This window comes from Plectropomus leopardus, chromosome 9, assembly GCF_008729295.1.
Source record: "Plectropomus leopardus isolate mb chromosome 9, YSFRI_Pleo_2.0, whole genome shotgun sequence".
Classification (NCBI taxonomy): domain Eukaryota; kingdom Metazoa; phylum Chordata; class Actinopteri; order Perciformes; family Serranidae; genus Plectropomus; species Plectropomus leopardus.
This window is the reverse complement of record NC_056471.1, coordinates 28,877,938-28,905,501: the sequence shown is the minus strand read 5'-3', so window position 1 is coordinate 28,905,501 and position 27,564 is coordinate 28,877,938. Positions and strand designations below refer to the sequence as shown.

The 27,564-nt window shown below is 38.9% G+C and overlaps 1 protein-coding gene across 8 annotated transcripts in view; it reads right to left on the bottom strand.

Moving 5' to 3' along the window:
* The window catches only part of rapgef2b (Rap guanine nucleotide exchange factor 2b), a 148,222-nt gene that overhangs the window by 100,502 nt on the left and 20,156 nt on the right, over positions 1–27,564 (bottom strand). For all 8 annotated transcript variants that reach the window (XM_042493533.1, XM_042493539.1, XM_042493535.1 and 5 more), the window contains exons 2-3: positions 10,154–10,224; positions 5,639–5,695 (exon numbers count right to left, since the gene is read on the bottom strand). In XM_042493533.1, coding sequence (XP_042349467.1) covers positions 5,639–5,695; positions 10,154–10,224 — 128 coding nt within the window. The remainder of the gene's footprint in view (positions 1–5,638; positions 5,696–10,153; positions 10,225–27,564) is intronic.

The following is a 27,564-nucleotide window of genomic DNA, read 5'->3' as shown; positions in this document are numbered from 1 at the left end:
AAAAACAAAAAAACAACACACACACACACACACACACACACACACACACACACACACACACACGCACATATGTATATACACAAAGTCTTGTTCACACATAGGACGGGCGGTAGGATGAATGAATACATGAGTTTTCCAGTCCCTACTAATTAAATGCATTCTCAGCTCTAATTATATGTTCTACTTACACTATTTGACTCCAATCCCCCATAGAATGAAGTTCACAAAAAATAATAATAAAAACTCTCAAAAGAGCTTAAACTACACTCCAAACAGGAGACAGCAAAACACAATCACATTGCAAATGAGCTTGGTTTTTTCAGTTGGACCACACAGACCAGTGAGGGGTCAAAGGTCAAGGGTTGCATTGAAAGAGCTGACATGGTTAAAGGGGTTAAAAGGCCGACGAGAAGGTACTAACCCTCTTCAGCAGCTTCTGTAAAATGTGCCAGGTCAGCCTGCATCTCAGGAGGGCTTTAGAGCTATAATCTCTGGATGCTCTCACAGCATGCGATGTTTTCATGAGATACTGAGTGTGACTGAGTAAGTGTGTGTGTGAGTGTGTGTGTGTGTGTGCGCATGCATGTAGTGTTAGCACTCCAGCAATCTGGAGCCCCAGGCAGGAAAAAATGAGTACTTTTACAACTATTACCCTTATCCTCCTATCACTGCTCCACGACTGCCAACTGTCGAGGAGAGTCAGAGCGAGGCTGCGAGTGCGCGGGTCATTAACTGGGTCATTTCTATGAGTCTGAGCGGTTCTGTACAACATTACGGGTGTTTTTGGAAAGAGAAAAAAAATCAGAAATATGTAGCCAGGATTTAGTTCTGTGTAAAGTGTTCTTCTGGAAGCTGTCATCTCTTAAATCAAGGGAATATCCAGAGGAATTACAGCTGCCAAACAGTGACATTTTGCTCCAATTTATATGAAGAAAGAGCAATATGTAAATCTCAGCAAGAAAAAAACATGTTTCTTTACATGTCGTCAAAGCTGCGTAACAGCTGAGATAGAAGCTTATTATCTGTGCTTATCGATTCAAGGGTTAAAGTATCTCAGCTTAAACAAGTGACGAACCAATGAGGTAGTTGACATGTAATTGATTGGATAATATTCAGAAAATTGATTTATTGTTTAAGTCCATGGTTTCTGCTTATCTTTAGTACAACTTGTTTGGAAATCATTTTTTAAAATTTATTTTTATGTTTTAGATATTTAAAAAATATGTCTGTAAACTGCTGATAAGCAGATACATCTGTCTTTAATTTTAATGATCTTAAATGGCTTTATTTTAAAAGTTCTCAGGGATTTTATCAATTCCATCTGTGCAATTTCTCTTATTTTATTGTATTTTTTTCTCTTTTGTCTTACTTTATCAAATGCACAAAAATAAAGAACTAAAGCTTCTTAACTGTACAAATTAGAGTTTCAAAGATATGAGATTTTCATGGTGCAATAACCATCTCAGAAAATTATTATTATACAATTATTACTATCAGTTACAATGACCCTTGAAATTAAAACAGAAAAGTTTTTTCAGTTAAACAGATATTTTATAAGAATAATTGAAACTTGTAACCAAAATCGTAGATGAGCAAACGTACATGGCATGATAACCGTCAACTTTCATACCACGGTATATCACTGCCGTAGTACAGATTTAATGGGGTTTTTTTGTGTGTTTTATGTGAAAGTAAACTAAATATATTTGAGTTTGGTTGGACAAAAATGTGATTTTGAGGCATACTTTTTGGTTAAAAAAAACATGATGGACATTTTATAGACCAAGAGATTTAATGGTAAATCAAGAAAATAGTAAGGATAATAATTATTATTTGCATCCCAAGTCTAGTTTGATCATCATTCTTATTTTACAATAATCAGTAAGCACCGAGAGAGGTCCCAACATTAGTTTGTCAAGGATTGGTATGAGGTATTTGTTATAAAAATATCCCTTTATCTGATTATTTTATCATTTCAAAAGGATTTCCAGAAAATGTACTAGAAGCATTTTACAGTAATGGTGATATATTATCACACCCACAGTAATATCCTCCCACACTCATTTGGTTGCCCTCCCTTCACTTCCAGGATTTAGTTTATCCCACAAGTCATTTCAACACATACACAGGTCAGTCACTGTAGATGCACTGTGGTAAGAAATACTCCCTGCAAATGCAGATGTACATTAAAATGTTAAGTTTAAGTTTCCATTTTGAATACTTGAACTGAAACCTGCTATAAGGTAGGGTTTTATTTTTAGGAAATGACCTTTACAACCATCTGAAATATGACTCAACATACAGGCAATACAATTTTTACAACCTAATAGAGATACTGTCACTATTAAATCCCCCTCATTGACTTTTAGAGCCCTCATTCCCCATCAGATTGCGGTTGTTGTTATAAATAGACGAGGAAATGAAGACGGGCTTTTGGAGCTCGTATTTTCACAAGAGACGCTTGATTAAGATCTTGCACGGGAGGAAAGTCAATCTGATCTGCTGCTGTTTAACACCCGGCTCTTATCAGGAAGAGCTATGACACACTTTTTATAGGTTCACACATGCATGCACGCAAACAGATGTACAAACAGTTGTGCGAAGACACAACTAGAATCTATAGACACTTGTGCAAATTAAATGAACCAGTTAAGAAAAAGATAATAACCTGCTGTGTTCTGATGCTTCAGCCTGGAGGCAAACTTAGCAAAGTACAGGCAGTTTTGCTTTCCTCTTCCCCTATTTCTTAAATATATAAGAAGCACACGTGATATGAGTCAAACTGTTCAGTTTGCATGTAAGCTACACCGCTATCGTGTTGATCTGTGGTTGACAGTGTTAGCAGAGGCTCCGGTCTGCAGTACACATAAACACACATCACTGATAAAAACAGAAAATTGTTAAAATTCACATGACAACACTTAGGCCTGTCACAATAACTTCTTTTGCTGGATGATATATTGACCCAGAAATAGCAAATAGCAAAATAAAGCAAATAGACCCTTTCAAAGTGCAATAAATGGCCGAGGAGTGGAGGATGAAGTTGTTGGAAGATAAAAATTACAAACGACAGGCTTTTGTGCTCATTGTCAAGGGGTGGCAAGCTAATGCCTATCAGGACTGTACGTCTTCCCCTCCAAAAGTGCAGCTGCAGGCTACCGGTAAGCTACACTTTGTCTTCTTTGAAGTGTTTTTTTTTTTCCTTTGACTAGCACACGTAGGTGGGATTTTAGAGAAATAGAAAAGGGAGAATTGCTTTGCCAGAGTCTTGTAATAGTTGGGAAAATGCTGCTGTATACTCTGGCATCGTGTTGGCTAAAATGTTGGTGACATTCTCATGTAAACAAACATGCACATGAACACAACGCACAATATCAATGTCAGAAAAAAGATCGAGGTCATGTTCATTTATTGCACAATAAATCAATAACGTAATTATCATGACAAGCCTACCAAATACAGTACCAGTAAGGTACCACTGCAGATTGTAACAGCGCCCAAGCTGGCAGGACGGGACCACTGACAGCACGGGTGTGATTTTTTTGACAACTTGTAATGTGTGTGACCCACAGCCGGAAGATTTTAAAGCAGCTAGCAGCAGTTAGCAGCTAAATCTAAACAAAGAAAAGAAAAAAAAAGAAAACTGCCAATCCTCAAAATTGGGAAAACAATGACATCCACAAGCACTGTATCCTCAGAACAGAGGACAAGGACTGCCGCCATATAAAACGGGTGGTAAATGACTGTTATTTACATATTATGCCATTGTTCATTTTGTAAAGTGCCATTGATGCGTATGATATCTGTCACATTAGAAGTCAAGGCTGTCACATTATGTGTCATGCCTTTTTCGATTCTGCAAATCCAACATTCTGTCTATAATCACACACTGGAGCAGCATAATGTCGCTGTTGTTTGGTCCTGTGTAAACATGCAAAGGCAGCGTAACGAAGGGACTTTGTAGTGGCGCCATAGCGTGATCTGTGTAAAAACGGCGAATTTTATTGATATTGCATCTCTGACTATTGTAATGTTTTTGTATGTTTTATTTCACATTCTGATTCTTATAAATACTCTGTATTCTTAAACATTTTGAGCTGCATTCCACGTATGAAGGTGCTATTTTAATAAAATGCTGTTATTTTTAATGCCCGTCTCACTCATTTGTGCGCTCTCTATTTCTCTCTTGCTCTATCGCTCTCATTTTGACAAGATGAAATGAAGTCTGCTCCTCAATATTATTGCATTTCATTCCACCCCTATCAGTTTTCTCTGTGGCATTCTGTATCGAGGAAAAACATTCATGCCAAAGTCCACCAGCGTTTAACCCCAGTCTGGGCTGTGACGAGAGTCAGCTGATGCAGCTTTGACCCGTGCCACTGTGTTGGTCTGAATGGGTATTAGTCTAAGTCCACACTAAGTCGTCTCTATCTGAAAACACTGTTTATTTGTAAAAAAAAAAAAAAAAAAAAAAGTTTGCCCACCTCAGTGTTTTCATTTGAATATTTCAGTTTTTTTGACAAGGATTTGATGAGGAAAACCAAAAATGCCCTTCATTAACTATACTACTAGAAATGCAAAGTGAGCTTCTGGGCTATGGGCTATAGGCTAGAGAGTGTGTGTGTGTGTGTGTGTGTGTGTGTGTGTGTGTGTGTGTGTGTAATGACTGGTGTGCGGGACCCGAGGGAATCTTGCTGAAACTGGAGTCTATTATGCGTCCACAGCTTAATCTGCATTCCTATTGTTTAATCAGCTCCCACGCCACCGATGGGCTTCTAATGAGGTGTTGACTCTTCGCCATCACCCCCCAACACACACACACATACATATAGACCCACACACACACACACGCACACACACACACACACACACACACACAGAGAGAAAACCAAACAGGGGATCAGGAGGCATAGACGGGACAATGCGCCCTCTGTAGCCCCCTGAGAGGCTGATAACGTTAATTAACTGTCTTAATTCTCACCATGGGTGTTCGGAGGACGTCAACATGTGACAGCAGTCAAACACTGTGCGTGCTCTCTGCTCACTACAGTTGTGGCAGCCTTTTAAAAAAGGGTCCAAACACGTTTAGAAGCTGTCAGGAAGCTGTCAATACAGCTTTCCAATCATATTAACCCCCCAGCTGAAAGGAGGAGGCGTATCAGCATTACCACCGGTGACTGGCTCGCAGTGAAGGAGATGCATTTAGGAGCTGTTACAGCTACAATTTTTCTTTCTGGGTTCACACTGTTCAAGCTGAAATTAGACTGGAAATCCCTTCTAGGTTATTTTTTTCAGTATTGCAGTAAAGTGGTTTGGTGTAACACTGATACACACACACACCTTCATAAGGGCATCAACTGACTGCCTCTGTGCTTTACGGACATTTGTTTTCATTTAAGTCACCCGGGTCGCTCTGTTGTGTGGACCCGGCATGCCTCAGCTCATCAATAACTGTGAGTAACGGCCTGCGCCAAAGTGTGGCTTTGATCACACACAATTGAAATATTGTTACACTGGCTGCCTCTGTTGTTTTTCATGTGTTCATGTGCTGGTAGAGATGAAAGTATCTGAACAAATATCATCAATATCCATTTACACACTCAGGCATCCACACCCATCCAGGTATTGTGGCACTTACTAGTATAGCACTTCATTGGCTTCGTGTCTCTCATAGCGCACCGTCTCGCACATTATCCTGCAGGGACAGAGAGGAGAGGGAGGCGAGAAAACAGGCAGTCAGAAAACAATAGGAGGAAATATTAACTTTGGTTGGTCGGTTAGAAATGTTACGAAACAGAGAGATCAGGAAAAGATCAAGACTTGGCTCTAATAAGGGAGTTTCCTCAAATTCGGATTCAGCAAACTTTATTGTCTGTCGTGACAGAAAGTCGAGATGTAGCTCAAGATCAATATACGGTGCAAAACAAACTCAGACAATAAACATACAGCATGTGTTCCTAAAAACAGTAAATACGGAATAATTTAGACAGAACAAACATTTACAACATATTTCTATGTGCACAGTGGCATAGTGTTAATGTAGATGTGTGGATCATTGTTATTTATTTAAGATGTTCATGGCAGTGGGAATGAAGGAGGTTTTTTTTAAGTGTTTTTCATGGTCAGGGGGATGGTAGTAGCTGGAGAAACGTATGCAGAGGGTGAGAGGGATCTTTTGTAAAAAAAAAAAAAAAAATGCCGCAAAAGCAAAATTTAAAACCTGGATACTCATTTGTTTTTGTGTTCCTACATTTTCCAGAATGATTCTTTCAGCCATCAGTGACAGGCAGTGACCGAGTTGCTGATAAATATTAAAAATGGGAGCATTTTATGGATATTCAAGGATATTCGATTGAAGTTGATGGAGAGAATAGAAACTTAACATTAAAGGAATACTTCACCCCTCAAATGACCATTTGTGTTATCACCCTTTGTCACAATGAATTAGTGAAAAAAAAATGTGAACAACAATGTGGTCAACAAAAACAAAACTATACCAAAACTTCTGTTTACAAACTCTCACACAACTCATCCAGCATAATCCAAGTCTCATTTAGCCGGCCGTATCAGCACTTATTAAACAGACAGCCCAGACAGAGTCTGACACTTTTCAGTCACTTTACCTCGCTGAACACAGTGGCTGCTGGTCTGAAACTGCCTCCATCAGTTAGTTTTTTATATTACTGTCTGACTTTGGTGTTTTTAAGGGTTAGATACTCAAAATCACACAATAACATAAACAAACTACAGCTCAAGGCAGGGGTAAACCAACAACTCCCATGATCACCGAAGAACAATGACTGTTTTTGTCAATGGAGTCTGGCTTTGATGAGAGCGCTGAGCGAACGACTGGATGAACGAGACCTGGATTATACTGCACACACCGCGTTACAGTTTGTAAAACAGATGTTTTGATAGATTTTTTTAGATTTTTTATAATAATTTTTCTATTAAACATGGACCCATATGACTTCAATTCACCCCGACGTTTCAAAGTTTTAGGATTCTTCGTTCACTGTAGAGGCATGTCAGAAAAACAGAGTTTATATATATAGAAGTGGCACACAAACGGTCATTTGGAGGTGAAATATCCCTCGAACAGACAGCATGACGGTCCTGTGGCTGCTTTGTGTTTTTGGTCTATTGCAGCCTCAGTTTGGGGAAGTCTGTTGTTCTGCTTCTTCGACAATGAATTCCTCATGGTGATTATTTAAGTTTGTTGTTGAAGCCTTTGATCTTTTATTGCAACACCAAAATATGACATTTATTACTTGACTTTTGGATATATGTTTCTACTTTCTACTAAACTGCAGTTATGCTGGTTATATCCTGGTATAATTTACTATTTTATGGGCAAATATAGACCTTACATCTTTCCTTATGTTCCAACTAGAAGTCTTAGATTTTCCGCTCCCTTTATTCTAAAAGTTTCTTATAAAATCTGGTGAGGCTGCTTTAATCTTTTATGGTACCATGCAGTTATAGCATGAGCTCTCGCTCTTTGTTTTAAAACAGCAAACGTTCTTGGCTTTTGTTAGATCCGTGTTTTTTAGTCTCCCTTTCATTTTGGGCAATCTTGCATTTTCAGCTCATATGTTTTTATTATTATTTTGCAGTATAAAATGTTTCCTCTTTGTTGAATTGAATTTGTTTGTGATGTTTCACAGTGCTGTGATTTTTTTCTCTTGTTTTAATCATCTTGACATCTGTTGTTTGCTGCTGATGACAGCACTGATGAAAGCAGTGGAAACAGTTTCTTATTCTCTACACCATTACAGTTTGATTTAAGATTTGAACAATTAATCTTTGAGTCACAAGACTGTTTATGCCTCTGCTCCCAAAACTAAAGCGCCCCTCATCCAGGTCAGATGAGATACTTAATGTCAATTAGACACCGACACACTTTGTGCCCCCAGTGCTCCCATCAATGAAGCGCTGTTTTGTTTTTCTCAGTTTTAGTGTATTAGTGTATTAAGCACCTAAAAAAAAGATCTAAAATTACTACCATTAACCAGTCAATGATTTCACTCTCATTTTTCTCACTTAGTTCTTTTGTAAGGGTAAATAATAGCTCCCATATTTAAAATGACAGATTTTAAAATGAAAACCGTTTTTCTTCAACACAAAGTGTGAAAAAGTCGTCCACATCAGGCTTTCCCCAAGACGCCTGCTCAACTTTACAGACAGGCAACTACTGTATAGTAAACAGTAGCTGATCAAAACACAAAAAAGCTTCAAAAATAGCTGGGGGCGCCCGTCGTGCTGCAGCCCCCCATTGCACAACGACCGAAAAAAACAATCCTGGCTTTAAAAAACAAGTCGCTGTTAAAAAAAAAAAAAAAGAACTACAGAGGAAAAACAACACATTCCTCCCAGATGAAATGTGGAGGAAAAAAAAGAACTATAACATAATCCCATAGTTAGTGGGATGTCGATCACTGGCTGGGATTTTTTTTTTTCCTTTTTTTTAAGTAAGGAAAAGTTGGCAGGAGCGGTGGATCGGTCTGTGGGACCACGGGGACATTCCTCAGGATCCACACAGGGGAGGAGGGAGAGGGTTACTGTAGGGTGGGAGGCCTCTCAGGGGTCACACAGAGGAATGTTCCAGCTCGCGGGTCATGTACTGCTACATTGTTCCGTCGCCAGTATAATCCACATGTATGCACACAAGGCATGCTGGGAACAGACTTCTGACATGCAGTGTTTGGAGAGGATGCGCCAGACAGAAAAGACTAGAAGGCTGACGTGGTGACGGGAGAGCGGAAAGGCAAAAGTACGTTTGGAGAGCAGAACAGCGTGCTCACATTAGAGTCATTTTAGTCAAATTTGAGGTTTTTTTAAGTCAAGACACACTTGTCTTTTCAATCTCAATAAAAAAAAAATGAACAAAAAGTGAGAGCTAAAATTAGGGCTTTAACTTGTGATTATTGTAATTTAAAAAAATGTTACAAAAGATAGGGAAGCACAATAATATCGGCACGTCATCAGTGGTCGATATTGGTTTTAAAATGCTGATTTCATGTCAATATTATTTTTTTTTTGACAAAATGAACATGTACAAAAAATCAACCATACATTAAAGTATTTTCCTTATTTTGATCATTGAATTTAATGACTTCTGTTGGTGGGCTTTCACAATAAGAGCATGAATAATATGATGTTAATTCCACTACAGAAGAGATTTGAAGATCACTAAAATTAGGTGTGGAAAAAAGAGGATGTACCGATATCGGTATCAGTTATGGGCTAAATAAGTTGTTATAAATCAGCATATCTGATATAACAAAAAAAAAAATCCAATATCCCGCATCCCCAAAAAACATATGAAAATAGACAAATGTATGGTATGTCAGGATTTTCCCTAAAAAATAGTGGACAAGCTCATTTAGAAGAAATCCTTCTGAATCATGATTTATGACTCAGTAGAAGTGAACAGCATTGGATTTTTCTGCAGAGACTCTGCTTCTATTTTCTTATTTTCTGCAGTTGGGACATTTCCGGGTGTGCACTCCCACAGTGCTCAGGTGATGTCGGGGTTTTGTGAAAAGGTAGCAACCAGGTGCCAGACTGTAAGCAGCAGGCATCCAAGACACACAGCACTGAAAAAAAATGTAAATACAGCGAGGAGAAACGCCAAAAAAGAGTGAATCTGGGGTTGGTTTTACTTTCACAGGCGAGCGAGATGACAAACAGTCCCCAATAATCCAGCATTTTACACCGTTAACCTTTACAAGAACCAACAGATGATATCACCCGTTATCTAAAGGAGGGCTAAATTCAACAAGTATTGGCACTGCATCATAATTGAAACCGATCAGGAGAATGTATTTTATATACGTGCCAGTCACAGTGAAAGCTGGATTTCAGTCATTTTGTCTTTTCAACAGAAGATTTGCTCTTCAGAGAGTAAAATAATTCCAGCTGACGAGTGGTTGCAGGGCAGAGTGGCTGCTGGATTAGAAAACCAGACGAATTTCACCAGCGTTTGGCTGCCGGCTCCGTGTTAATTTTCCACCCCTGACTACAACCGTTATATGGAGCAGACACTGAGGAGTTGTCAGTGTTTTAATTTGCATTTGAAATTCATGTGATTGGAATATCAAGCTCTAAGTTATGTTAATGAAGTGCCAGGAGTGCGTGTGCAGATGCAAACCTCAGCTGGTGCTCTCGCAGGTTCGACAAGGCCTCCATCCCGTGGAGATACGAGTAGACAATCTCCAGGTCCTGAGGAACAGAAGAGAAGTGTTGTTAGACGCAGGAGATCAGAGCAAGAGCTTTAAAGCTGCTACAATCAATATCTGTAATATGAACAATGCACAAAATTATGATGCACTCGTGTTTTTTGTTTTATAGCCCACAACTGGTACTGTGACTGCTCTGATTCACTCTGATAAACCTCTTTCGAGCCACAGCAATTGGTTTCATTGAAACAAAGCTCTAATAAAACCACTGAACACGACCTGCTCAGAACCAAACAGCAGACTGACAAAATCCGTCAGTACCTGATGAACATAGTGGAGCATTAACCCTCTGTAGAGTGAGATGTTTTGGGTATGTATTTAGGCGACTGCAAAAGTTTCACCATATCAACTCAATCAGGAGATCATATGTTAATGTTGCACCTACGTCTTGTTGCAATGCAAACAAAAGTTGCCAAAAAAATCACTAGATGCATGTAGTAATGTAAGTATATCATGTTAATGCATGACTTTGTTAAATACTCGATTCAGATTAGTCAGTTACAGCATTCTACGGTTTTACTTCTGAGCAGACTGTTGTCTTCACCTGCAAAATTAACACCTATAGACCAGGAAGAAGCTCAAAATGACCACAAAGAAAACATAAAATGACCACCAAGAGCTGCAAAGCAACTACAAAGAGATTTAAAGTGACTGCAGAGATTAAAAAGGACAGCAAGACACAAAATGATTCACGACTACGTGAAGGGGCAAAACAGTCACGAAGAGACGCAAAATTACAGAGAGACGATTTAACAACTATGAAGGGACGCTAAACAAAATAAGACAAACTAACTGCACAATGTAAGTGTCCCGCTCCTGTGCAGGAGAAGAGGAGGTCATGTGATCTAACCATGGACGCAGTTTTGATACATGCTTAGCTAAAGCAGTAAAATCATATTTAAAACTATTAAATCATCTTTAATCCAATAATTTGTGTCAAATTATTGATTTATTTAGTAAGTACCTAGGCAATAAACGTGATAATGTACAGTGAGCAGGTCATTACTGCGAAATAAACCTCTTAAGGGTAATTCAAGACCCGATTTAAGTCCTACATCACCCTGCCAGGGTTCAAATTGCTGTAATTACCTGCTTGCTGTAGAGATTACTTTTGCTATATATCATGTTTAATGGTATGAAACAAAAAAAGCAGCCAAAACTCAAAATTGTAAGGCAAAAAGCAAAACATATTTGTAGACATACATGAGATGATTAAAAACACCAACAGATTTGCAGTCAGTCAACTATCTTCCTGATCAACTAATCGTTTCAACACTCCGACTCAATCCTGCTGAGCAAACTGTCACCCAAAACGCACTCAAACACAGTCGAGTAATGATTATGTAGTCGCACAGACGCTTAAAATACTGATCATTCATTCTGCCGTGAACAAACTGGCTACTCATACAACAGAAAAGCTTTTTACAAAGACGGTGACATTGATTTGCGCGACGGAGGATTGGATTAGAAAGCAATAAAGCATTGCGGAGGAAAAAATAAAGAAACTACACTGCAACTATAAACTCCCCATTCAATTACTTCATCAAGTGACCCTGTGAGCGACTCTTGGATTGTTTGGCGTGAATCCAAGTCAGAGGTGAAACAAAGTGGCCCTCTCTGGGAGCTGGCAGCCAGTACAGCTACTCCACTGTCTACTGGTGCACACTGGGGCACTCACACTGTGTGTGTGTGTGTGTGTGTGTGTGTGTGTGTGTGTGTGTGTGTTGCGGTGCTGGTTGCAGCGACTGGGATGTCTTTGTCGGTGGTAACTGGAGGTAGATGTGGCGACAGCAGAGTGGAGACACAACAGAGACTCTGTGTTAAGACCCCCGCCAGACACACACAAACACACACAGAATGGCCACCCTGTCTCGGAGTTATGTTTCTGGGAGCAGAAATCATAAGCTCATTGAAAATTTTATAAAATGTTGACCACAAACGCTGAACAACACTGTTTGTGCTGTTTGGTGTCCCAATGTCTGTCAGTTAAAGAGAAAGTGCCACAATCACACCAGTGTTAGAAGCCTCATCGAGATGGATTTAAAGGGACAGTTCACCCCAAAATCAAAAATACATATTTTTCCTCTTACCTTTAGTGCTATTTATCAGGCTAGATTGTTTTGGTGTGTGTTGCTGAGTGCCTGTGATATCGGCTCTTGAGACATTTACCCTCTCTCCTATATAATGGAACTAGATGGCACTCGACTTGTGGTGCTCAAAGCGCCAAAAAAAAAAGAAAAGAAAAAAAAACTCAACTGCAATGTTTCTTTTAAGAAATCCTTTCTTTGCACCAAACTACACCTGCCAGCCGAAACTCCAAACGGAGGAAAGCATCTTTTGCTAGCTCACCTAGCAACACTGAGCTAATTCAGAATCAGAATCAGAATTCGGTTTTATTACCAAATACATTTACATATACAAGGAATTTGACTTGGTGGTTTTGGTGCAAAAAAATAACATAAAGGAAGAATAAAATAGAATAAGAGATAAAAATATAGAAGAAATTTAAAAATATAAAATGAAAAAACAGAATATAAAGAACACTAAATGTATGTAGAAAAGGTGCAAAGGTGGAAGTACAGATGTGCAGAAGTTGGTTTTATAGTGCAAATATCTACAGTGTAAATAAATAAGTTCACTAACAGTGTGATTGTAAAGAAATCCAGTCCAGTGTGCGTTAATGTAACGCATAAAAACTTATTAAGCCTAACACTGATGTTAGTTGACTTTACAGTTAAGACAAGGAGGACGCCATTAATCTTTACATCTTGCGCCGTCTCGAGCACGAACCTCTCGTCAATGAGAAGATGCACACTTCCTTCTGTGCAGATAGTTCCTACATGATAATGATCACGACAAGGTCTGTGGATTATCTTCAGTAAGTGGGTCATGGTTTCTGGAAAGAGACATTGCTGTTGAGTTTTTCCAGTGGATTTTTTTTAGTTTTGAGCTCCACAAGCTGAGCGTCATTTAGTTGAATCATATTTAAGAGAGGGCAGACATGTCTTCAGTCGGTTTCTCCAACATTCTGCAACTCACACCAAAACAATCCAGATTGAGATAGCACAACAGATAAGAAGAATAATATGCATTTTTGATTTTGTGGTGAACTGTCCCTTTAAGCTGACCCAAGAAAACAATCAATAAAAGCAACGTCTGTTACACAGCAAAATCTTGTTTTTCAGTTCAACAACGGCAAAAAATACTAATGCAATATTTGACGTGAGACATCTTCTCATGAAACACTGACGAGTATTAATACAGCATCTAGCATTTATTTGAAAGCTGGCTGGGTCATATTGTTTTTGTAGCAACATCTTCATATCCCACCCTGTAAAGGATGTATGAAACTCAGCCGCACGTGATCTTGGAGTCACAAAATAAACAACATCCTAAAAGCCATTAGGCAAACAAGTACAACACAAAGAAAACACTATCAAAATGCAGTGCCTGTTTGCTCAGGTTTTACATTGAATTTAAATGCTAAATTCAGAGGTTCCCAAAGTGCAAACCACGTTCAAAAGGTGGAGAAGCAAACTAAAACCACCACCTGTTACAAATAACCATGCAAATCTTATTATCAACAAACATGTGACACATTACTACGCCCTCTGATTCCAAACTGTGTTATGAAACTACATGACTGAGCCTCGGTCCCCTGACGTCAGTATAAATTCTTTTGTAATTTGGGTTTGGCCTTTATAAAGCGGACAGAGAGAAAAACTGTCCTCGGGGCTGCCAGGCCCTGTTACATCACGCAGTGATATCCTCACTAACCAGATCCTTATGTTCAAAGTGTCTGTGGTCAGTGAGACAGCTCAGCACAGGAGCCGTGGTTCAACAGAGACCATGTTCAGACTCACACCGCCACCTACTGGCCCACTGAGGAACTGCAGCATCGAATAACAGAACATTTTGGATAAATGCCACAGAGCAAGGACAACTGATGACATGACACATTTCTACTTAACTTCAAATGCAAATTGAAAATGTCAAATTTAATAACAGAAGGCAGAAAAATAGATGCAAACTCACAGGGCAGCGAGGAAATACCTAAATAGGGGGGAAAAAAATCATCATTTAGGTTCTTAAATGATAGTATTTGTGCAGGGGTGAATGTTGATTAATCACTTATTTAACAGACAGAAAAGTAAGCAGACACTATTTTAATATTAATTAATAATCAAACATATTTTAAAGGGGGGAATAGGGCCCAAACTGTGAATATATCCTGACTTTTTTTGGACAAACCAGGAACTTTGAAGGCATCAATGTCAAGAAAATGATTTGTTGAATAATTAGGAATATTACTGCCACATGAATCGATAATTCATTGAGTAGAGAGGGCCTGCTTTACAAGTCTTTTTGAATCTTACAAACTTTGTCAAACCGGTGACATTACTTCTCCCATTAAGGAGTCTTAAAATATTATAGCTCCACTGCCAAATCTGAAAACAATTTGGGTATTTTAACTTACTTTTGGCTTCAAAAAATCTCACACAGACTTCAAAAACCTACAACTTAATGTGTGACTGAAAGGACACAACATCAAAAGCATAAATACATAATGTGTGCATAAAATGTGGCTACTGGTCAGTCCACGGAGAGGAGACAATGGAGGGAGACAGACTTTGACTGTGACAGAAAGACATTTCTTTCCTCAGCAGCAAGTATTTAATAATCCAGTCAGAAGGTCACCACTGGGTGGCAGTGCTGCAGGTTTCTTTCTCCCTCTTCCACAGTGACATCACGCTGAATAAAACAGCGCCACTCAAACAGCAGCCTCACAGGGAGAAATATGCAAAACCATCAATTGTGGCTTCAGTCTCAAATATTTCTTATTGACTGTATGGAAAGAATGTAAAGGACCCCATCTTTTCCGCTCCCTGGGCCCTACATTTTCCGGTCTGATTTTCTTTTCTCTTTTTCTTTCTGGCCTCCTTTTAGACGCAGCCAAACACAATCACCACAAAGTGCACAAGCAGAGGATACATGACGATTTTAAGATACAGAGCAGATCTTCAAAACAAAACCTTCACTCTGTCACTGAAGGCTTTCTTTCATGTGATTTGTTAAGCATTCAAAAAACAAAAGCCCTTACATGGACTTGAATTATTCTCGCAGCTGATTTTCATGCTTTTGCCTCTTCGTAGAGATCAAAAGCAGCGGGTGTTTGATCTACGCTTTCAACATCACTTAGGTGATGCCTGCTTCGCGTTCATTCACAACAGAACAGAAACAGGAGGGAGATCAGACCATGAGTAGTGGGTAGCTGAAACTAGGACATGCTGATGAGGGCTGCATCCAGCCAGAATTATGCTCATTGTGCGTGCTGAATAAAGACAATGACGCTTGTTCATTTTATCATTTTTTTTAAACTGTTGGCTTCTGGTTGGTAGCTCAAACTCACAGGCTACACCAGTAACACCATCTAATCCCCGCTCCTTCCTTCTCCAAACTAATCCGTCCAGGAACACAGGTGGCCCCCACTGACGGGAAAACAAGATGCCACTCTTGATAAAACCTTGTGGACTCTTCAAAACTATTTGTGCAAAACTACGAATGACATTCCTCACATACCACTCACATATTGTCACTGAGCTTCTTTGTAAACTTCCCCAGTTATTTCCTCGATGCAGTACACTATATCCTCGCTTTGCACCTTGGGTTTGTGAGACAGATGGTAGCAGTGCAATGCAGCCAAACAAGTGGAGGCATTTCCTCCCCTGGATACAAATTAAAACAAAAGCAGGCTTTGTCTTCCCCCGTTTGGGGCCCCGAAAACACACACAGACTAAGACGTCCTCCATTTTCCACCCATTATGTCGGGCCCCGGAGGGAGAGGGTGCAGCGTTGGGTGGGTGCCAGCCTGTTGAGTGGCGAAGCATTCAAGTGGGCAAAGAAAGGTCAAGGAAGTTGTGATGTTTTTCCTGCTTTGTGTTCATTGAGACTTACAAGAAAACAGAAGGCTGCGGTCAAAACAAATATAGCTTCACACGAAACGACATTCGCGTAAAAAAACAGATTAGTGACATGAAATGATGAAAAAGAATGTAGTCTGTTTTGCTGCATACCAACTTTTTGACATAAACAGTGCCGTGAGGAATTTCTTGAAGAATTTTAAATATTCTGAACTGTGCATGATGATGCTAATGCTATGCTTTATCTTTGCATGCATCTGTATATATATATAAATATATTTAAATATATTCAAATATATTCACAATTATTTTCTCAATTACTCAATTCACAAATCCTCTGCAGCCATGGAAATGTCTTCGGTTTGTTTCATCTGACTAATAATCTAAAAGCTTCAGATTCAGCATTCAATTTATTGTTATATATGAAAAAGAAAAACAACAAATTATCACATTTGAGAGGTTGAAACCAGTGAGTGTTTGCAGAGGTGTTGACTTGTGTCATGTGACTTGGACTCGAGTCTTTGATGACTTGAAAGACAACATGGCAAAATTACTTAATAAAAAAAATAATTTTCTGTCTATAGGTTATCAACTAATCAACCAGTTGTTTCATCTTTAAGTTGAAATTAAGTAGTTTTGTTGCATCTGACAGCCTCTTACTAAATATTAGAAATTTGTGCAAATCGATGGATCGATCGATCTTTATATACTTATAGTTCAACCGACTGTCATAAACTGAAACAAATTCAGTTTACAATAAAATATATGGGGGAAAGTTGCATTTTTTACATTAACACTTGCATTTTTCTGCATAAATTGATTAAAATGAATTATTAATTATCCAGCTTGTTGGTGATGCTGTATTTTCAGCATTTGTTTCAATTAATTCAACAGCCCCGAGTCACCTTAAACTGCGGTGAAGAGGCACCTCAGCCTTTCTTATCTCTTAACACCGCAGTGTCTGTTTGCCAGATAGAGAGCTTTGCTCTGTTCAGGCCCTTTCACTGTGGCACAAATGGTCAATCCATTTATTCATTTGGCCCTGCCTGAGTGCAGATAGCAGACCTCTGCATGCATCTATCACCCCACTGTAGACAAACATCAAAGAAAGGGGCTGCGGCCTCTCGAAAACAATGGGGACGCTGTGGGAGAAATAAACAAAAGAGTCTCAGGTAGGGACATGAAGGACGTTACTGATGACCTCAGCTGCCTCAGTATCTGATGGATGATCAGATGGCAATATTTCAACACATCCGCAGGTCTGCTTTGAATCAACAATCACCTGCTCTTTAATTTAGCAGCTATAAATTTACCTGTCAGCTGTCGTAAACTCCTGTAAATGTATCAGCACAGAGTTTCAGAGCAGTAACTCAAACGGTAGAAAGACTGATGCGTAAATGTGTGTCAGGGGACTGATGCAGCATGCGCTTATGTTTTTATATCGTGTAAGAACGACGAGCGATTAAGTGTTATAACCCTATAAAACCAGACACAGGTTGGCTGTTTCAGTGGAGCGCTGCCCTCAGTGAGTCATCCAGCAGAGTAAATCAATGATTGTGTCTCCTTTGTCAACGACATTAACATTTCCAGCCGTCTGCACATGTGCACGCAAGCCTGGCGCTTATCTGACTACTGTCGAGGAAATCCTTCTGTCAGTTACTGTGCATGTTTGTTCACTTCTGGCCAAGCTGCAAAACAATTTCCCCTGAAAAATCTACAGTAAGTGGAGGTGTTTGTAGTCTCTATCGGTGATAAAGGGGTCCTTGTTCTGTGGACAATTACTTAAATGCACAGGAGTTAACAGCACACGATACTGCTTAACAAGAGAACATGATTCATTATTAGTACGAATCTGGTCTCCACCTCTTCTCCGCTCTTGTGTCTATCAGAGCTTTTTAAGTATGTTGATTCTGCCTATCTGATTCCTTATCATTTCTCTTACTGATAAAAATTTCTGTGGGCCTACACAAGTTTTCAGCTTCATTATAAAATAGAATATTTGGACTAGGGGTCAACAGATTATCAGTCTGGCAGATTATTAGGGCCAATATTTGGCATTTTGCCGATTCTCTGTATCAGCATTTTATTTTAATGGTCGCCGATAAAATAAATTGATTAAAAAGTGCAAAGAAATTGTTACCTTAGGGCTTTTTTTTAATGTATTCTTTTTTTTTTTTTAAATTTTGGGATACTGATGTTCTCCTGCTTCTTCTTCTACGTCTGGTCAGATATTGATGTTTTTGCTGTGAGCTTGAAGCTTCTGGTCAAACTCAGATGTTGGCAGTTAGCAGAAAGTTTAATTGATTTATTCCCTGTGAGTGAGAAACACTCTAACAACACTTAATTTCATACATTAATGATATTTGCAAGTAACACTGCCACTTCATGGTCACAAAATGCGACTAAATGGTCGAGTTGTGGAGCTCTGTAGATACAAAAACACACACCTCGCCGGCTCATCAAGGAAAATCGATACGTCGCCAAACCCTACTTTGGCTACAATGGACAATTAATTTCATTATCTATTCATCTTTTTTTTGGATGAGCCTATAAAACGTCCAAGAGAAGTTAAAAATGTCCATGATGAAACATTTTCCTCCCCAAACACTTGAAACAAAAGTCTGTTTGCCAACTCTTGTACTATTCGTATTAAGCCAACGGAGAGATGAACAGAGAGAGTGAGCGGGTGGCCTCCTGCTGCGAGGCATACGCACTTCTGTCAAGAGCTTGTCTGAATGAGTTTTCACACTGAGTAACATCTCACTGGTGAATTGTGAAATTCAACAAATTGTGATGCTTCCTTCTGTCTGCAGAGGCCTGTGCTCTGACGTTTGTTGGTTCAACTATAAAAAACTATATAAAATAAAGTTATATATATATAAAAAAAACAACCCATAAAATATTACTTTTCTTGCTCTGTAACTAAACCAGAACAGGCCAGTGGGACGGGGAAGTGCTGATAAAGAGCACAAAACTTCAGAAAAATCCTGACTTGTGATAAAATAATTAAAATGTCAAATTAAAAATGCAGTATTGTCTGCTGCAGTTTGCAAGAAGCTGCATTCAGGACAACAAGCTTTCTCACAGCCGGCTCATTACACCATCCTTGTCTAAGATGCTTACGACCTTGATCCCTGGCAGCCAGAGTGGGAATGGCCGTTCTAATCACGGCACTTTGTACGAGGAGGATTTGTTGTCGTTCTGTTTCAGAAAATAGCTGCGAAAAGCACAAATTAATCCCCCGCGACTTGGGAGCGAGGACGACCTAGTTTTCATAACAATTGCTCACTTGTCATGGCGGGGCGGAGCTTTTCACTCCATACCTTCACCCTCTGAACTTTACTGCGGCCGCTTCAAGGTGGAATCGAACAATGAGGACGTGGTATGCAAAAAAAAAGCTCATTAGGCTGACATAACCACGACTAAAGAAATACCAAAATGATTTCACTTTGAATGTGCGGACGTGTGGATTTTCTGTTTAACTCTCATTCAGCAAAAAAGGAGATTCTATTGCCAAAAAGTTCATATTAAAGCAAACTGCAACACATTTCCATTTTAATGTGGCTTATAATTAGTAAAAATATTTATTCATTAACTCGGCCATTCATTCTTTTTTTCCCAGCCCCACACCACGACACCATCCAGAACATTCCCTTTTGAAGTTTTGACCTTTTCCAGGTTTGCCTGTCTACGCCAGCGACCCCTCATTCAGTGATGCGTCGGTATTCCTGGATTCTGTTACCGTGACAGCGGAGGGGCCGTCTTGTGTGTCAGGACGGGGTGAGGCTTGCATTCCTCAGATGACACTGCCTAGATAATGTCTCAGTGTCCACACCAACAGACACACACACACGAGGCCTAAAGGGGCCATCTCCGCCGTGCCTCGCGCCCCCTGCTGCTCTCTAACCTATGGGAGGTACTATATGGCATACCGAGTGAAGGAGCCATCTGGGTCGACTATCAGGACCATGCATGCACCTGGGGGCCTGCTGGGACACTACCAGTCTTTAAAAAGATACCAATGCTGCAAATATTTTCACCACAAACTTATCTATAAAATACCTGTAAAAAACCCAAAACATACTTTCAAAACCCATATTTATTCTGTTTCCTATCACATAAGACAAAGAGTAGAAATTGCTTTTAATTACATTTAGGAATTGATTATCAAAATAGTAAATAACTGTCTGTTGATTGGATGATGAATAGAGCTGCTTTTCTTTATTTTTTTTATATATAATTAGTGATATAAGTGAGTGTTAGACAATCACCAGGTGTTTACAGGGGTTACTGTTTATTTATTTGGTTAATATTCATATTTATTTTATTTACATTATTTTTTATTTTCCTATCCTTTTATGTCCAAGTGACCAATGGGAACAACCATTGTTGAAACATGTCCAAATTTTCTCATTACCAGCCTCTCAGCTGTGAGAATTTTAAGGGTTTTTTTCTGTAAATTTGAATTATTAAAACAACAACAACAAAGATGTCACCTTGGGATTTGGAAAATTGCTATGGTCACTTTTTTTCTGACATTTTAAAGGTCAAAAGATTAAATCAAAAGATGACACCATGAGAAATATAATTGTTGGTTTCAGCTATAATTTACCTGACAGGACATCAAAGCAAGCTGTCCTTTGTGTTTTACTGGGTTCATTAGTTAAACTGCTAAATGTCATTTCCATTAAAAAAAACAAAACAATAAAACACAATTGCACCAAAAGTCCCTCTGTTCATTTTCTAGATTCTCCACATTGGTCTTTAATGCGGCTTTGCATAAAATGAAATGTCAGTCTCATCCACGTCTGGCTGTCTGATAACGAGCATATGGCGGCATCACAGACTGAATAACAATTTAAAGTGAGTGTTGGGGCATAATGAAGTGGACGGAGCTGCTGCAGGAGGAGGTAAACAGCCTGTAGTCGTGTAACGAGGTAAACAGACCGCTGGGAGTCAGACAGCCAGTGCTGAAGGTTGGAAGGTCATGTTGCCTACGGTGCAGTATCTGCTAATGGCAATATATTGCATTATATTGTCTGTTCAGCACAAATGCCGCAGCGTGTCTGTATCAGCGTGCCAAGTGGGACTGAGGAGGACCGCTCCCCCTGAAGCAGACGAAACAGCAGCGACGGCAGTTTACTCCAAATGTGCACAACATTCATCATGCACCTCGGGGCCGGCAGTGTGACGTTCCACTGGGTGCCACCGTGTGCATGTCTGTCTCTGTTTGTGTTAATATGTGTGTGTGCATTCCCCTTGCCTTTGTTTGTACATTCCCTGTGTTAACAGGGTGGCCCAGCAGCTGTCCTTGAATCTCTATTGACAGAGAGTGTGGGATCTGCTGGGTATTTTTATCCATTAGCCTGTGTGAGAGAGCAGGTGGAGGCTTTGTGGGCTACAACAAGGTCACACGGTGACGAGCGCCGCCACACCGCTATCTGTGGCTGCTCTGGTGAAAAAACTGCGAGGTCTGAGCGACCGTTTTACAAAGACACAGCATGTGATGATAGCAAAGGGCTTCACTGGCGCATTTCTCAAACACTACATTCATTCAGTGAGGGAAAAAAAATTGAGCTGAAGTTTCAAAAGACCTAAAAAGAATATAAAAGTATCCACATAGTGTCATCCAGCCTGCAACTATGTCACTCACTGCAGTTTACCAAAGATTTCTATATAGTTTTAACATGAAAAGAGCATAAAGTAACACAATACTAAAAAGGAATGATACAAGCGGGTCTAACTGCAACAAAAATATACAGGCTTTAACTTGTAGACCTCTACAGAGTCTCACAAAATCCCTTTGATTAAATGTTTACACTGATGTTGCTAATATGCAACTTTCATTAGTTAGGATTTATAATGCTACAGAGATCTTTGCTCTATGTAAAATGCAAGAATGTCTGAAATTTTCTAACATATAGTGCTGCACAACTTGGTGTGATCCAAGACACTCCTGCAACATGCTAATAGTTTTCTTTCTTTTTTTCCAGACACATACTTACACTAACACTAGTTGTGAATTGTATTGAAGCGATAATACCATATTCCATTAGTAAATTTTTTTTTAGAGAGGGAATGGAGGAGGGGATGAACAGACGTTTGAGGGAATGAAAGGGAAGAAAAAAATGGATTTTGTTCTTTAAATCCTTTCGGTTATAAGAAAAAAGACCTATTTTTTCTTCAAATGTGATGTAAGCTACATTTTTGAATGTGGTGTATGTTATGAAGACATTCAATCCATCTATCTTTTTTGTAATCAAAGTTTACTTGTACTTTCAATACTTAAGTACTTTTAATATTACAAAATTACATTTTATATTTAAGTAAAGTAAATATCATATAATTTAAGACTTTTTTAACCTCCTTTATCTAGTTCCTAATTCTATTTCTCATTATGCGAAGAGTACATTTATTAGTGCAATACATTTTCCATTTTTGCAATATTATTTTTTAATGCGTATACCAATGTTTTTTTGCACTTGAATGTATGTATGAGTATATAGTATGTGTTTACTGAGGATGACTGCACCTATAGGTGAAGCATTTTTAATCTTGTTATACGCTGTAAAGTGACAATTAAGTTTCTCTATTCTTTAAGTAATATTCTAAGAGGTGAATTTAACTTCAATTTAAGTATTTTTCTGGTAAGATATCTGTACTTTTACTCAAGTATGACTTTCAGGTACTAGAAATGAAAAAGAACACAAATGTCCTTCATGTTTTGACACCAGGACTACATTAAAACCACGTGCTACCTGAATGAAGTTGGCACATACTACACAAAGCTAATTAGCAGTCTTATTAACATTAAGCACTTGGTGTTAACTCAACAGGCTAAGCTAGCAGAGCACATGGCTTTCCTCCTCTCTGCCTGAGATGCTGAATTACGTGCACAACAATCACACTTCCACTGCCACCTGTTTGCTTTTCGAAGAAGACGGGACCCTTCTTTGTCTGCAGGAAAATGTTTTAATACATCAAGCCATCCTCCACTTTCACTTCCCCAGCAGCTGGATGGACCTCACTGGGCAGAATTACTCCTCTGAGTGTTGGTGGGTGGCTGAAGTGGCCGGGTGTGCGGAACAACTTTGCAGTCACAGACAAAATTTAAAAGCACTTGGGAGCTGCTGTTTATTTCCCACCGTGGCCAGGCAGCTGGTGGACATGGTGACTGGCTGGAACAGGACTCGGGGAGGCATGTGAATGAGCTTAACAGCACCTACTTCAGCCGCCTGCCAGTATAAAGCCCTCAAGAACCAGAATGGGCTCGGTCTCTTGAGGCATGCAAATTAGATGCATGCTAGACTGCACAAGTAGCAGCAGATAACGAGTTTTATTACAAGTATTTTGCAAGAACTGTGCATCAGTTCAAGAGGATGTTATTTAAAGACTGAAAGTCTGCATGCACATTTGTCGTTGCATGGCAAAATGATTCCTAAGAGTAAACTGACCTCTCAAACTTATCTGCTTTGATCAGTGCTGCAGCCAGCTGACACAGATGTTGGTTTGGAAGTGTCTTCGGCTCAGCACTTCAAAAAATAGAATTGTGCAACCAAACCTCAGGCAGCCTCTTCTAAAGATAAAGATCATGTTATATAAAGAGTCAGCTTGAGTACCATCGGGGCATGTCAAAATATATCTTACAGTGTTAGGAATGCGTTGAGAATAATTTATTGCTGCAGCTTGCTATCTCACTCTGATGGCATGATAGCAAGCCTGCACACGCTATAAAGACCCAACCACATCAGGTGAGAAAATAACGTTTCATTTCATACTTGCTCTAAATTATTGAGCAAAACATCCAGAGAAAACTGCTGTTATATTATAAACATTTGAGTTTTGCAGCAAATATGAACTATTGCTTATCTGGAGATGCAGTTATCACAGTGAATATGTTACAGAAGAGTTGAATTTAACATTTTCCAATAAGCCTTTGACGCCTTAAAAATTAAACACAAAAATCATAATGATCCAAATTATTTTTAGATGTAGAGACATGAACAAAACATTCATTGACACTCTAAAAGCTATTTGAACTATGCACATTATTTCACTTTTGAGATATTCGGCAAAGGCATTGTGATAGATTATTCATACATTCCTCTGGAGCCGCTGCGCATATTCTTGTGGTTTTGCACCACAGGTTAGGTAGTACAATGACGTCATTACGAGCTCACAAGAAAATGAAAAGGAAGACATCAGCCTTAGCGTTCTGCTGCAAGAAGAATGAATATTCTAGCTAATATGTTTTTTTTTTTCAAATTTAGATCAATACATATATTCCAAGGTCATTATGGTGAAATACTGGTGTTATTGTAGTGAAACACCACATTTGTACTGCGCATAATGTAAGGTAATGTCATGACATGATGACAGGGAAGACAGAAGACTTAGCTTTCTGCTGCAAAAAGAACGAATGTTCTATTTATTATGGTTTTTATTTTAGATCTATTTAAACACCATCATGAGCACGACAACCTCCGGCGGCTGATCTGCAAGATGTCTTGTTTTTTAAAGGGTTAATGAGACCCCATGTATGGTATTTAAAAATAATTTACAAAATGGAATTACTGATATGCCTTGACCAATACGTGACATACATTTTTCTCTCAAATATGATGTAATGAAATGTGGAGCAGCTTTTCTATTTCCACAGAATACCAAAAATACTGGAGTGAACATTCTGTACCTGAGAAGTGTTGTTGCTCCAAGAAAGGAAATAATTTATGAGGAGAATGAGGAAGGAGCTTTTGTTCAGCATTAAGGAAGAGCTGCATTGTTCGCAACACAAGTCCAACACATTTTATTAATTCACTTAACAATATCGATGTGATTTATACAAAGTATACTGCACAAAGGGTGATTTCTTGCTTTGAGCACGTGCACTGGAAACTAATTTAGAATCTGCAGTATATTCTGAAAGGACACAAAGCTGCACCATCGTCCTTGAGGGCAAAATGTTGCTCTATGAGTGAGAATGAACTTTCCTGCATCCGCTTGGTGCCATTTTAGTATCATCCACATGGCATTAGTCAGTCCACAGTGATACAGGATCTCACAGCGATCTAATTAGCACTGAATCATACTTGCTGACTCGGTCACACCCCATAATATCTGAATTTTGTCACACAGAAGAAGTCAGAGCTATCAACAGCAGGAATAAAAAAAAGATCTGGGATTAGACTCCGAAAGCGCGTTACGTAGAAGTTTAACATCTGCTCAGATACAAACTGATGTTGAACATGTAGTACTTTTAATTGTCCGCATCAGAAATAATCTGTTATGCCAATGATTAACATTTACAATCAGCACTGTCATTTCACAAACCAAAGCACTTTCTTCTAGCTCTGATTTTGGTCTCCACCAACTCCCAGGGGAAGCATCAGGCTTTTTAGTTGCTAAATGCTCAAGCACGCTCACCAGCTAGCTACCAACTGTGTCTGTCTGCTGTTTGGTGCTGAGCAGGTCTCATGTACAATGACTTTTTAGGGCTTTTTCACTGAGAATAAGCGCCTGCTGCGGCTTAAAAACAATGCTGTGAGAGCAGAGAGCTGAGTGGTGAACGAGAAAATTGAAGCTGCAGTCCAGACAGCCAAAAAATAAGCTGTATAACTATAAAAGTGCCATCACTCGAACACCCCTCCTACTTCAGGTCTGTGTGTGTGTGTGTGTGTGTGTGTGTGTGTGAGTGTGTGTGTGTGTGTGTGTGTGTGTGTGTGTGGTTTTCCGGCCTATGTATTTAAAATTACAAGGAGTGAAAAACTGTAATTTCCCTCCAGGGATTAATAAAGTAATTCTTCTTGAGCGGTGTCTTCTTAAGTCAAGGGGAGCTGCAGATTTAAGTGATAATTCTTTGTACGTCATATGAGCGACCTCATTGTTTTCATATATGCTTTAACTGTCCACATGGAAAGAGTCAACAATGTATGTCAAATTTTAGGCTCTATCTTGAGGAAATCCTGAGTTTGGATGTTCAGCTACTGAGTTTCTCCTTTTGACATTTCCGTCTCTGCATCACCAAAAATCTATACATAATGTAAGATGTATTTTCAGCTTTAGCACAGCCTGTCCTTGGGTTTGATAACAGTGATATCTTTCATCCATCTGGGCCGACCACAAGTCATGATTTCACAGCAAAACCAGGACCATTATTTATCACTGATGCCGTCTCAATAAAAGCAAACAGCCTCCAGTGTGCAGCCTCTTGACACAGTGTGTGACCACACAGTGTTGCACCATGACAACCGCTGCTCTCACCACAGTCCCATTCAGAGTCAACCACTGTGCCCAACTATAAACACAGCCTCAGCACACATCCACTACAGTAGGTCTGCACAATTAATAAGCATAAATCCTGTGCTGGAATCTCAGTTCATTGTGAAATTATGTCATTTCCAAAGACCACACATGCTGTAAAGGTATGTGCTTTCCGGTGATATTTCGAGCCACAAGTGTCACTAAGCAGTCTGATAGAAAATTAATCTGATCCACTACCTTCACAATTCCTCTTTTTTGTCCTTTTTTACCTCTAATTTTTATTTATTTATTCATTTATTTTATTTTTAGTTTTCATAGGTAGGAAGTTTTTTTCAATTTATCTTTTAATTAATATATATATTTTTGTATTTTTTTCTCCTTTTTTAAAAAAATAGATTTTACTCAATTTTATCCTATACATTACGACTATTATTATACTTTATTATTATGTTTGTTTGTGTATATGTGTATAGAGGTTTGCATGTGTTGTACAAAATTATAATAAAACAAAAACTGTTTCCAAAAAAATATAATAAAATCTATCTTCAATTGTTTTGGTTATCAATCATATGTTAAGGTAAAAAAAAAACATTTGTTATTTCCAGATTCTCAAATGTTTCCTTGTCATTAAATTAAATTTTAAATTTTAAATTTTAAATTTTTTGGGAATTTTTGACAGGAATCTTTTAACATTTCATGATGTTTTATAAACCACATGATTAATCTAAAAAATAATCGATCAATACTGAAAATAATTGTTAGCTGAAGCCCTGCTAGACTGTATGTCATCTTTCGAAAAAATAATTACAAACTTCAACTTAAACAAACTGTTGAATTTTGGAGCATCAGCAATATTAATTTTGTTTATTTTAAATAACTGACTTTTCCAAATCGATTATTAAAAAAGATGACATAAAAACTTGAGTCTCGATATTTTTCTTACAGCGGAGAATAATTCTCATGATATCTTGGGTAAACCCACCACACTTATTTAAGTCACAAAAACACAGCCTTAACCACAACAATGGCTCAATGTGGATTCAACGGTGGACTCTGACCAATACAGCACACAAAGAGATCTCTCAGCTCTGTCACTGAACCTCATCGTAGCAGGTCCACGCCCGGGAACAAAGCCAACTGTC